Source organism: Microcaecilia unicolor, chromosome 11, assembly GCF_901765095.1.
Source record: "Microcaecilia unicolor chromosome 11, aMicUni1.1, whole genome shotgun sequence".
Taxonomy (NCBI): Eukaryota; Metazoa; Chordata; class Amphibia; order Gymnophiona; family Siphonopidae; genus Microcaecilia; species Microcaecilia unicolor.
In genome coordinates, this window is record NC_044041.1 from 119437820 (window position 1) to 119451610 (window position 13791).

The 13791-nt window shown below is 47.7% G+C and overlaps 1 protein-coding gene across 1 annotated transcript in view; it reads left to right on the forward strand.

Annotated features, from left to right (window-relative positions):
- The window catches only part of MAP4K2 (mitogen-activated protein kinase kinase kinase kinase 2), a 108204-nt gene that overhangs the window by 74234 nt on the left and 20179 nt on the right, over nucleotides 1-13791 (forward strand). The window contains 3 exon segments of the mRNA XM_030217640.1: nucleotides 8569-8637; nucleotides 8734-8820; nucleotides 8906-8976. Coding sequence (XP_030073500.1) covers nucleotides 8569-8637; nucleotides 8734-8820; nucleotides 8906-8976 — 227 coding nt within the window.

Consider the following 13791-nt stretch of genomic DNA (forward strand, 5'->3'; position numbering starts at 1 on the left):
CAGTCTGGGAGCAGTGGTTTCTGTTCCGCCCGCTCAGCAACGCTCGGGGTGTTACTCAATTTACTTTGTGGTGCCAAAGAAGGAGGAGGCCTTTCGGCCTATTTTAGATCTAAAGAGAGTCAATGCAGCGCTCAAAGTTCCCTCTTTTCACATGGAGACGTTGCGGTCGGTCATTGTTGCAGTCCGGCAGGGAGAGTTTCTAACTTCTCTGGACTTGACAGAGGCTTATCTTCACATTCCCATTCGAGCGGCGCACCAGCGTTTTCTTCGCTTTGCAGTTTTGGGGAAGCACTTTCAGTTTTGTGCCCTGCCCTTCGGTCTGGCAACAGCTCCCCGCACCTTTTCCAAGGTCATGGTGGTGGTGGCGGCAGCTTTGCGCCGGCAGGGCATTTTGGTGCACCCGTATCTAGACGATTGGTTGATTCGGGCCAAGTCCCGGGCGGAGAGCGAGGGGGCGATGTCGCGTGTGGTACAGTTTCTCCAGTCGCTGGGCTGGGTGGTGAATTGCAGCAAGAGTCAGTTGGTACTGTCGCAGGCTCTGGAGTATCTGGGCGTTCTCTTCGATACGAGGTTGGGTCGAGTGTTTTTGCCTCCCCCGAGAATCAGCAAGTTGCAGGACCTGGTTCGGCAGTTTCTTGCACTGTCGTCACCGACGGCCCGGGCATACCTGCAAGTTCTGGGGATGATGGCGGCAACCATAGAGGTAGTTCCTTGGGCCCGGGCACACATGCGTCAGCTTCAGTCCTCTCTCCTCAGTCGGTGGGCTCCCCTGTCGCAGGAGTTGGAGGTACGTCTGCCGATGTCGCCGGTTGTTCGCCGCAGCCTCCGTTGGTGGCTCAGCACTTGCAATCTGGAGAAGGGAATGCCGTTGGAGTCCCCTCAGTGGGTGGTTCTTGTCACAGACGCAAGCCTGCTAGGATGGGGAGCGCATTGTCTCGGTCAGGTAGCGCAGGGGCGGTGGTCCCAGGCGGAAGCAAGGTGGTCCATCAACCGGTTGGAGACTCGGGCCATTTGGTTGGCACTTCAGAGTTTTCAGTCAATGCTTCTCCACAAGGCAGTCAGAGTGCCTTGCGACAACGCCACAGCCGTGGCCTATGTCAATCGTCAAGGGGGCACAAAGAGTCAGGCGGTCGCGGAGGAGACGGCACTGTTATGCCAATGGGCGGAAGGTCATCTTCAGGCGCTCTCGGCGGCTCATGTGGCCGGGGTGGACAACGTGGACGCAGATTTTTTGAGCCGGCATACTCTGGATCCCGGAGAGTGGTCTCTGCATCAGGCGGTATTCGGCCGAATTGTGTCGGTCTGGGGTATGGCAGTTATGGATCTGATGGCCACGGCGCGCAATGCCCAAGTCCCAAGGTTTTTCAGTCGTTGGAGAGATCCGCGTGCGGAGGGTCTCGACGCTCTGCTGTTACCCTGGCCGCAGGGATTGCTGTATGTGTTTCCTCCGTGGCCATTGGTAGGTCGAGTAATTCAGCGCATCGAGCGGCACTCAGGCCGGGTGATTTTGATAGCTCCAAACTGGCCGCGTCGACCGTGGTACGGAGATCTGGTGCGGTTGGCGGTCGCGAAGCCCCTTCAGTTGTCGGAAACGGTACTCTTGAGTCAAGGCCCGATAGTTATGCCAGACCCGGCTCGGTTCTCGCTTATGGCTTGGCTCTTGAGAGGCACAGGTTGAGGAAGAAAGGGTTTTCTGCCAGAGTCATTGATACAATGTTGAAGTCCCGCAGAACCTCCACTTCATTGGCGTATGTTCGAGTTTGGAGATTGTTTGAGCACTGGTGTGCAGAGCGGACAGTGATGCCTTTTCGTTCCTCGGTGGCAGAGGTGTTGGAATTTTTGCAGGATGGTTTGGACAGGGGTCTGGCCTTGGCTACCTTGAAGGTTCAGGTGGCAGCGTTGTCGTGTTTTCGGGGAAGGTTCAGGGGAAGTCCATTGCTTCTATTCCGGAGGTTGTTCGTTTTTTGAAGGGTGTGAAGTTGTTGCGGCCGCCTCGTCGGCGGTTGGTTCCCCCGTGGGATTTGAATCTCGTTTTAGATGCCTTAGTCAGACCTCCATTTGAACCTTTGGTTGCGGCTTCCTGCAAAGATCTTTCCTTGAAGGCGGTCTTTCTGGTAGCTATTACCTCAGCTCGGAGAGTCTCGGAATTGCAGGCTTTGTCGTGTAGAGAGCCCTTTCTGTCTTTTTCCAAGGAAAAGGTGTCTTTGAGGCCGGTGCCTTCCTTTTTACCAAAGGTGGTGTCAGAGTTTCATGTTAATCAGGTCATTTCGTTGCCTGTTTTAGGTAACTTGGCGGGAGATTCGGAACAGCGTCGGCTGGCGAAGTTAGATGTTCGACGCATCTTGCGGTGTTATCTGTCTAGAACTCAGGAATTCAGAGTGTCGGATCGTTTGTTCGTGCTTCATGGTGGCCCTAAAAAGGGCGCAGCGGCATCCAAGGCGACTATAGCAAGATGGTTGAAGGAGGCGATTGCGTCGGCCTATTTGGTGAAGGGCCGTGAGGTTCCTAAGGTGTTTTCTGCTCATTCTACCAGAGCGGTTGCGGCCTCTTGGGCGGAGAATAGTATGATTCCTCCGTCAGATATTTGTCGGGCGGCGGTTTGGTCTTCGTTGCATTCGTTTGTGAAGCATTATAGGATTGATGTGCATGCGAAGGAAGAGGCGAGTTTTGGAGCAGCAGTGTTGACCTCTGGCCTTCGTAGATCCCGCCCATAAGGTATTTACTGCTTTGGTACGTCCCACGCGTCTTGACCGGTCTGGAGGGTCGCTGAGGAAGGTGAAATTAGATCTTACCTGCTAATTTTCTTTCCTCTAGACCCTCCAGACCGGTCAAGGACCCGCCCAGGTATACTGTAGGCCAGGAGGTAGTTTTTCGGTGGGCATCTCTTGGCAGCTGATGATTGTCATAATTTCAGACTCTTATTACCAGTTTTTGGTTGGTGTGGGTCTGGTGCAGGTGTGGCGTTGCAGACAGTCCACCTGTGGAAGCACGAATTGACAGTCTCTACAATGCAATTCAAAGAAACAGTGAATGTTCTTGCAGTTGGCGGAAGCCATGTACAGGGTTGCTGGTTTAAGTTAAAGTTGTGTTTTTTGTTACTCTGCTTTGTGAGTGTTATACTGGCTACTGTATGTACCGCACAGGTTATATAGTCAGTGTTCAAAGCTCAGTGTTTTCTCAGTCTCCCTCTGCTGGTAGGAGTACATAACCCACGCGTCTTGACCAGTCTGGAGGGTCTAGAGGAAAGAAAATTAGCAGGTAAGATCTAATTTCACCTTTAAGCCTGTAAAATGTATTGGGTATTTCCCTGTTTTAATTATGTCTGATATGTATTTCTCCTATTTGGCCATCAGATGGTGCATGTTTATGCTTAAAGCTGCTACAGGGAACTGAGTGTTCTTTTTTTTTTTTTAACACAAGCAGGAAGCAAGCAGCAGTATACGTTTAAAACTTGTTGACTGGGCTCTGATTGGCCTGGAGTTTGAAATTACCCAGTAGTGCTGACTGTTGCTTCAGGAAGGAAAGAGAGAGAGAGATCTCTTTGCTGAGGCTCTGTGAACAGTTATATGTCCTGACCTTCCCAGGTACTGTTTAGACAGTATATAGATATTTAGTTAGTGTTATAATTGATCCATATTTCAGTTACCTGTTACTGTTTGCCTATTGCACACTTTTCTCCAGTGTTCCAAGTTCTGAGAATAAACATATTTGTTTGTTCGTTCTGCCTGTCTGGACTGACAAAGAATCCTGGTGGTTTGTGTGTTGGGTCTGTAAGTGCTTTCTGGGAACTGTTGGACCACTGGGAGTGTGGCCCCAGTAACCTAGAAATCAGTGGGGATAATTTAAGCATGGGAGACTCACCCAGAGGCGGTTGTGACCCAGTTGGTGGGAGGATGGTTTTAGTGTAGAATACAAGCAGCAGGTGCAGGCAGACCTGTGCTGTGTTGGGGATACCCCGTCTAAGTGGCCGCGGGTAACCCCAGGCGGGTAGCTAGGTGTTTTGTGATACCTGGTATGATAGTATCCCACTGGTTGTCCTCCTTCCACCAGGTCTCAGAGATGCCTATTATATCTAATTTTTCATTTAGTGCAATATATTCTAACTCTTCTCTTATTTCTTAGGCTTCTGGCATTCACATATAAACATTTCAAACTATGTTTGTTGCTCCTGTTTACATCTTGCTCAGCAGTTGGCAGTGCTAATTTGTAATCTTTTGTCTGCTTTTTATTTAAAGACACCTGGTCTACTACGGTCTCTATTGTAACCTCGCTATCGGGATACCCTGTCTTCCCTGTTTTGGTGATATTTTTGAAAGATACCTTGTTCCGCGCTTTTGAATGATTGATGTAATCCTAGGACTGGTAGCATAGGCACTGACTCCGTGGGTGCTCAAGCAACCCCAATATTTTAACCCGCCGTCGAAAGTTCCGGTTCCAACCCCAGCCAGCCCGACCTGCCCGCCCTCTTCTCCCTCAACAGTCCTCCGTCCTCGCTTTCCTGCTGCCCAGAATTTAAAACTCATCTTACCTCGCTGGGTCCCGGCAGCAGTGAAAGGCGAGCAGGCTTGGCTTCAGCCTTCCCTTCTCTCTCAGCTTTGGTCCTGCACTCATTTCTTGTTTCCGCGAGGGCGGGACCAGAGCTGAGAGAGAAGGGAAGGCTGAAGCCGAGCCTGCTCGCCTTTCACTGCTGCCGGGACCGAGCGAGGTAAGATGGGTTTTAAATTCTGGGCGGCAGGAAGGCGAGGACGGAGGACTGTTGTGGGAGAAGAGGTCGGACTAGGGTTGGGACTGGAACTTGGTGGGGGAGGGGCTGAAAAGGGGCAGGTGATGTTTGGGGCGAGTTACTGGACATGGAAGGGGGGAGAGAGGAGAAATCGCTGGACATGGAGGGGAGAGAGGAGAAATCGCTGGACATGGAAGAGAGGGCAGGGGAGAGATGAAACTTGTTGGACATTGAAGGAGGGATGGGAGGGCAGGGGGGGGGAGAGGAGAATTCGCTGGACATGGATGAGAGGGGAAGGGAGAGAGGAGAATTGCTGGATATGAATGGAGGGGGGAAATGCACCACCTGTAAAAAAAAAAAAAAAAAAATTTTCAGCACCCCCAATCATTTTGAAAAGTTGGCTCCTATGACTGGTAGGAAGGTAATAGACACTCTAGGCCAGGTTTTCTTAACCTTTTTGTGCCATGGACCCCTTGGAGAGTCTGGTGAAATCTACGGACCTCTTCTCAGAAAGAGGCAGAGAAGGAGAAAAAGACTTCATTGAATAGACTCATGCTAGAATTGTAGGATTAAAGGTTTATGTAGATGTTTAGGTACAAAAGAATCTCTGAAATGCAAATTGTATTGATCATTATCAATTACATGTTTCTGAGAAAAAGGTTCTGAGATTTTCATGATTAAACTCCACAGTCATGATTATCCCAACATCACCCATTCAGAGCAATCCTGTAAAAATTCAGATCGTCATCACACTTTCTAAAGCCTTTCAGCCAGGTAAATGGCTGTTTTTCCAGGTCAGAGGTTTTCAACCCAGTCCTCAGGGCACACCCAACCAGTAAGGGTTCTCAGGATAGCCCCATTGAATTTAGTGGGATTATCCTGAAAACTCTGACTGACTGAGTGTGCCCCAAGGACTGGGTTGAAAACTTCTGATCCAGGTAAATAGGCATTTGAAAATTACCAACCAACCCTCCCTTTGGGTAAACATACATGCTGATGGTTCTTTGGGACTTCTAGCAGTCAAGATCTGTTGTTTTGCTTTGATGGCAGCTGCTCTTTTCCCTCCCTGGAAGCGTTTTTTGTTTATTTATTTATGACATTTATATTTTTATTTATTTATTGCATTTGTATCCCACATTTTCCCACCTATTTGCAGGCTCAATGTGGCTTACATAGTTTTGTTATGACATTGTCATTACAGGGTATCAGATACAATTAGTGATGTGCAGAGATTGAGTAAGGGAAGAAAGAAGGAAGTGATAGGGTTAAGTATAGAAGGTGGACTTTCATAGCTGGGTGGGTTGGTGAAGTGGATTAGTGAGGTTATAGGTTCTCTTTGTAGGCCTTGTTGAAGAAGTATGTCTTCAGAGATTTGCGAAAGTTGGTTATTTCGTCGATTGATTTCAGGTCTGTAGGTAGTGCATTCCAAAACTGCGTGCTCGTGTATGAGAAGGTAGTGGCATGCATCAGCTTGTATTTTAGTCCTTTACAGCTGGGGAAGTGCAGATTGAGAAATTTGCAGGATGATCTTGTGGCATTTCTGGGAGGTACAGTGGTGGAAATAAGTATTTGATCCCTTGCTGATTTTGTAAGTTTGCCCACTGACAAAGACATGAGCAGCCCATAATTGAAGGGTAGGTTATTGGTAACAGTGAGAGATAGCACATCACAAATTAAATCCGGAAAATCACATTGTGGAAAGTATATGAATTTATTTGCATTCTGCAGAGGGAAATAAGTATTTAATCCCTCTGGCAAACAAGACCTAATACTTGGTGGCAAAACCCTTGTTGGCAAGCACAGCGGTCAGACGTCTTCTGTAGTTGATGATGAGGTTTGCACACATGTCAGGAGGAATTTTGGTCCACTCCTCTTTGCAGATCATCTCTAAATCATTAAGAGTTCTGGGCTGTCGCTTGGCAACTCGCAGCTTCAGCTCCCTCCATAAGTTTTCAATGGGATTAAGGTCTGGTGACTGGCTAGGCCACTCCATGACCCTAATGTGCTTCTTCCTGAGCCACTCCTTTGTTGCCTTGGCTGTATGTTTTGGGTCATTGTCGTGCTGGAAGACCCAGCCACGACCCATTTTTAAGGCCCTGGCGGAGGGAAGGAGGTTGTCACTCAGAATTGTACGGTACATGGCCCCATCCATTCTCCCATTGATGCGGTGAAGTAGTCCTGTGCCCTTAGCAGAGAAACACCCCCAAAACATAACATTTCCACCTCCATGCTTGACAGTGGGGACGGTGTTCTTTGGGTCATAGGCAGCATTTCTCTTCCTCCAAACACGGCGAGTTGAGTTCATGCCAAAGAGCTCAATTTTTGTCTCATCTGACCACAGCACCTTCTCCCAATCACTCTCGGCATCATCCAGGTGTTCACTGGCAAACTTCAGACGGGCCGTCACATGTGCCTTCCGGAGCAGGGGGACCTTGCGGGCACTGCAGGATTGCAATCCGTTATGTCGTAATGTGTTACCAATGGTTTTCGTGGTGACAGTGGTCCCAGCTGCCTTGAGATCATTGACAAGTTCCCCCCTTGTAGTTGTAGGCTGATTTCTAACCTTCCTCATGATCAAGGATACCCCACGAGGTGAGATTTTGCGTGGAGCCCCAGATCTTTGTCGATTGACAGTCATTTTGTACTTCTTCCATTTTCTTACTATGGCACCAACAGTTGTCTCCTTCTCGCCCAGCGTCTTACTGATGGTTTTGTAGCCCATTCCAGCCTTGTGCAGGTGTATGATCTTGTCCCTGACATCCTTAGACAGCTCCTTGCTCTTGGCCATTTTGTAGAGGTTAGAGTCTGACTGATTCACTGAGTCTGTGGACAGGTGTCTTTCATACAGGTGACCATTGCCGACAGCTGTCTGTCATGCAGGTAACGAGTTGATTTGGAGCATCTACCTGGTCTGTAGGGGCCAGATCTCTTACTGGTTGGTGGGGGATCAAATACTTATTTCCCTCTGCAGAATGCAAATAAATTCATATACTTTCCACAATGTGATTTTCCGGATTTAATTTGTGATGTGCTATCTCTCACTGTTACCAATAACCTACCCTTCAATTATGGGCTGCTCATGTCTTTGTCAGTGGGCAAACTTACAAAATCAGCAAGGGATCAAATACTTATTTCCACCACTGTAGGTCCACAAGGGTTAGCATGTAGATTGGGGCGTCTGCGTGAATGATTTTGTGTACAATTGTGCAGATCTTGAACGCAATGCGTTCCTTAAGTGGGAGCCAGTGAAGTTTCTCTCTCAGGGGTTTTGCACTTTCATATTTAGTTTTTCCAAATATGAGTCTGGCAGCAGTATTCTGGGCTGTTTGCAAAGTACATTATAACAGTAAGAGATGAGATAACAACAATAATACGTTATAGAATTATTGTCCTGAGTTATACAGAGTCAAAGTTGCTGTGCAGGGCAACTCCCTAGTTTGCCTAATGGTTAAGCCTGCCCAGCTGTCCAGCAGACACACTCAGCTTTTGCTCATCTGGCTTTACGCCATTTCTGTCTTTTCTGATTTCCTCCCCTGTGTATGCTGCGATTTGTATTCCCATGTGTCAGTAGAAAAAGAACTACAAGCCCCTAAATACACTGGGTCAGACTCTGATCTGGAATTTTAATTGTAAAGCTTGTATGAGTTATGAGGTCTTTTGGGTACAATGTTTCCAATACCATGACAGTCCTAAACAAGGTTGTGGTATTTTGATTCCAAGCTCTCACCTTAATACTTGCACTGTACTAGACTACTTTGTTCCGGCACTCATAGAATGTAATATGTAAAGGCAACTGATCAAGGTATGTTTGTGTGTGACAGTTGCTGTTGGTGCTTTTCTTGTAGGTGATGCCAAGGCTGCGGCCCGGCATGTGATCCAGATGGACAGGGACACAATCCTGGTTTCTTTTGAACGTAAGTCTGTGTGCTGTTGACCAACCAGCTCTGCCAGCACCCAGTGCGGTTAAATGATCAGGCATCACACTCTCCTGTCTCTCATTTTTTCTGTAGAATACGTGAAGATGGTGGACCTACTAGGAGTCTCAAAGCCGTGCCTTACTCCTGAGCTCACCTTTAATTTCCAAATCGATACTGTTGGTATGATTCCCCTCCCCAAACTGCTTGTATCCCTCTCCCTCTGAGGGTGATCTAAACCTGGGTTGTCTTCCCCTCCTCTTTACAGTGTGCCTTCAGGACAGTGTGTTGGCCTTCTGGAAGCATGGGATGCAGGGCCGCAGCATTGAGGGTAATGAGGTAAGATTAAGACATTTTCTGCTTGCCGCAGCTTTGAAAATGGGACAAAGAAGCATAATCCAACCGCACCTGACTTTTCTTTCCAATCTTTGGGTATTATTATGAAGATTGTGGCTTGAGGCTGACCGAGTATGGCATCTTAATGTGATGCAATGTCCCTTCTTGGTTTGATTCCCAGTTTATTTAAACTTTCAGTGTAAAAAAGGCCAGACTGGAGGTGGTGGAGTTTGTGGCCACAAGTTTGACCCTACTTGTCCCTTGAATATCTTTAAAAAGCTTGCAGGCTGAGGCACGGATATGAGGCCACATTGGCTTGGGATGATGCCCAGTCTTGGCTTCCTTAAAACCGGGTGCGGTCAATGGTAATTATCTGAAAATAAAAAAATATATATATTGTCAGTGGTTCCCCTCCCATTTCAGCTGCAATAGGGAAAAGGAAGTGAGTTCAAAAAGATTCTGGTCAGTTACCTGGCATCAAATCACTGCTGGGTGCAGTGCACTTTGGAACTTGTAGTCTAATGTCCTTAAATAAGAAAGAGGACCGAGTCTGAGTCCCATGAGAGGGGCAGGGCTGGTGCTGAAGAAAACTACATTCACTCATCTGCCAAGGCTGGAATGTACATCATATGGAGGTGGCAGATCAGGACGATACAAGGGGCACAGTTACTACCAACAGCCTGCATTTTGGTAGTCTGGGCAAGTTCATTGCTAGGTTTATATTGTAATTGTCGTATTTTATGGGTATGGATAGTTTTTATATTATTGTGTTTTATGATTTTCCTTATCTCTCCAGACCGTTTCTGATGAGTGGGTTCATGCCCTCCTACCAGCAGATGGGGAGACTGAGAACTACTAAGTGTCATCACATGATAAGGTGCTGTGCAGCCCTGAGCCAACCAGTATTTCTTAGTCTCCTCAGCAGATGGTAGGTGAGCGCTTGTGCAGTCCTTCTCAGTTTGGCCTTTGATTGGGTGTTCCATGTGTGGTCCCCTCCCCTCAAAAAACAGACATTTCCTTTCTTCTGACAACAGACTAAAAAAAAAAAAATACTAAAAGTACAAGGGGCCTTACTTTTCTTGGTTTTTGTGTCCCAGGGATTTACAGTCTGGTTCTACAGGTACCTTCTCCCCCTCTCTGTGCCCCTGCCTTCTGTAGGGCTTGTGCCTCAACCCCCTCTCCATTTACAACCAGTAGGGGTTCCTTGAGTGCCTTCCCAGGGGGAAACAAAACAGCTGTGGTTCAGTGAAGGCTGTTCAGAAGGACTTCAGGACAGTTGGGGGTTGTTGAGGTTGGACAGAGGAGCTCTGATGAACCGGTGCAGGCAGAAAACTCTGCAGTTTAAGGGGCATTTTATTAATGGCTTTTTTTTTTTTTTAAGAAAGGGTTTGCCCCTTCCTGGTCTCTGAACCCTCTGGGGATCATGAAGCAGAGGGGCCCTCGGGCCAAGAGATTGCGTTTGGATTCCAGATAGCAACAGGATGACCTGGATTGATTAGGTTCCTTGGCTCCTTTGGAGGAAGACTTGAATGGACCCCAGGTTGGGTGACTCGAGAGAGAGAGAGGGTGCAGATGTTCCCCCAGGGGAGGACCCCTCTGTGGGTGCATATTCCAAAGGCAGGAACTTCCATTTTTAATTTTTCAGGTTTTGTGGACGCTCAATCTGTCGGATCATCAGCCATTGGTTGCCAGAAAAGGGGATCCCCTTTTATATAACATATTTTTATTGATGACAAATACCAGTACAACACCAATAAAGCATATGCGGATTACTTAGAAGAATGTCATGAGTTTCATGTTTTTCATTAGTACTAATAAAGTGTACACAAAAGTCGTCATCCCAGTTAACAGTATCAGCTCTACCTCTTCCATTCTTCCCGAACAAAAGTGAGGTACCAGAGTTCTTAGGCTCTCCATGTTATACCTGCTGAGTCCTATTCCAACTGACCCTCCCTCAGCTTCCCTCCTGCCCAGTATCAACTTCTAAACTACGTTCGGTCCTGTATTGAATTTACAAAGTCGTCTGATTCAAAATTAAGCTTCTGGCTCGTCCAGTTAGCGATTGAGTACACGGTTCCCATACCCCCCAAAAGAGACTTTTATGTTTTGCCATGCGGCAAGCATCACGGGCCTCCATCATTATGAGCGAATGTAGGGCATTTCTCCAATACCAGTATGAAGGCACTGTGTTCTGGGTCCAATATTGCAGTATACATTGTTTTGCTACTACACTAGCTTTGTATAGCAGAATTCTTTCTGTTCGTCTAAGGTTGTTCCTCCTCCCTATTTGACCCATTAATATATCCCTAGGCGCAAGTTGTATTGATTTGTGTATTAGTTGTCCACAGTACCCCAGCAAATGAGTCCAAAACTGCCCCACCAATGGGCAACTCCATACAGCATGAAAAAATTATCCCTCTACCGCCCCACATCTACCACACTTGGATTCCAATATGCAGCCCGCATAATATGCCTGCCTAGGGGAGAAATACGCCCTGGTAATAATGCGATATTGAATTTCTCTATGTCTGGCGCTGTACACCAGTTTGGGTATCATCCGCAAGTATTGCACAATATCTCTTCCTCTAATTTCCATCCCCAGATCTGTCAGCCATCTCCTAGCCACCTCTACATATTCTTTATGCGGAGTCACCACTATTACCACCTTATACAGCGGAAAAATTGCTCCAAAAGCCGAAAAAGACCCCAGTAGCAGCTAAACTGTCTAAGACGGGTTATGTATGCAGTGGCCTGAATGTATGCGTATCTATCTAAATGGCTCCTTCCAACCAGTCCGCAAAGTGACTCCCACGTTTTCATCTCCCCTGTATCCTGCAATAGATCTGCTACATAGACTACTCCTTTCTCAGCCCACCGATGAAAAGTGCCTCTCTCTAGGCCACGGCCAAAATCCTTGTTTCCAAAAAGAGGTATCAGATCTGTACAGTAAGGATTCTGATTTAATTTAGAGAGCAAGTACTGCCAGGTATGTCTCATCTCCCAAGGCATATAGTCCTCCGTTCCCAATACCCAGTCCACCAAGTAGCGCAAAAGGCAAGCCCAATTATACGTACGTATATTCAGAAGTCCTAAGCCCCCCAACTGCCATCTCCCATATAACTGTTCCAGCTTGAGTTTAGGTTTTTTGCCTCCCCAGCAGAATCCTGCCAGAACCCCTCTCAATTGTTTAACATCCCTTTGTAAAAGACATATCGGCAAATGTCTAAGGTCATGTGGATTGGCATAATCGAACGGGGCACCCAAGTTTTCCTGAGGGCGTCCTCGCAGGACGTCCCAGCGAAGGGGTGGGGAAACCCATATTATCAAAACAAGATGGGTGGCCATCTTTCGTTTCGATAATATGGTTGGGGATGCCCAAATCTCAACATTTAGGTCGACCTTAGAGATGGTCGACCTTAGAGATGGTCGTCCCTAGAGATGGTCGTCCCTGATTTTTGGCGATAATGGAAACCGAGGACGCCCATCTCAGAAATGACAAAATCCAAGCCATTTGGTCGTGGGAGGAGCCAGTATTCGTAATGCACTGGTCCCCCTGACATTCTTGGACATCAACCAGGCACCCTAGGGGGCACTGCAGTGGACTTCAGAAAAAGCTCCCAGGTGCATAGCTCCCTTGTGTGCTGAGCCCCCAAATCCCACTCCCCACAACTGTACACTACCATAACCCTTAGGGATGAAGGGAGGCACCTAGATGTGGATACAGTGGGTTTGTGGTGGGTTTTGGAGGGCTCACATTTACCACAAGTTTAACAGGTAAGGGGGGATGGACCTGGGTCCGCCTGCCTGAAGTGCACTGCAGTACCCACGAAAACCGCTCCAGGGACCTGCATACTGCTGTCATAGAGCTGGGTATGATATTTGAGACTGGCATAGAGGCTGGAAAAAAATATTAAATTTTTTTTTTTTAGGGTGGAAGTTTAGTGACCACTGGGGGAGTAGGGGGAGGTCATCCCCGATTCCCTCCGGTGGTCATCTGGTCATTTAAGGCACATTTTTGTGGCTTGGTAAAGTCGGCCAAGTGTTCGTCAGGGACGCCCTTCTTTTTTCCATTATCGGTTGAGGACACCCATGTGTTAAGCGCGCCCAGTCCCACCTTCGCTATGCTTCTGACACGCCCCCATGAACTTTGGTCGTCCCCGCGACGGAAAGCAGTTGAGGTCGCCCAAAATCGGCTTTCGATTATGCCGATTTGGGCGACCCTGGGAGAAGGACGTCCATCTCCCGATTTGTGTTAAAGATGGGTGCCCTTCTCTTTCGAAAATAAGCCTGATAGCCATTTTGGAAAGGTAATCATACTATATATAGTGGGCTTATTCTCCCACTTAGCGACACGGGCAAACTATGCCAACACATCAGTTGTTGTCTAGTATATTGTAATAGGTAATAGGTAATCTATATTCCTTCTATAGATTGCTCTGGGATCCACCGGGAGGATTATACCCAAATACACAAATTCTTCCCTAGCCCATCTAAACGGAAACGCCCCCCTCCACCTGTTGCCTTAACCCTGGGTTGGTAGCCAATCCCTCCGATTTTTGCATATTCAGCTTAAATCCCGAAAAGGCCCCATATTCAGCAATGCTCTCGAGAAGAGCTGACAGTGATTCTGCCGGGGAGGTCAAATGAACCAATATATCATTGGCAAAGGCTGATATTTTAAATTGAAATGGGCCCATGGAAACTCTTTTGATCTCTGGATTCCCCATTACCTCCCTTATCAAGGGGTCTAGTGACAAGGCAAATAATAGGGGGGACAATGGGCAGCTCTGGCGCGTTCCCCGACTGATGGGAATGGGT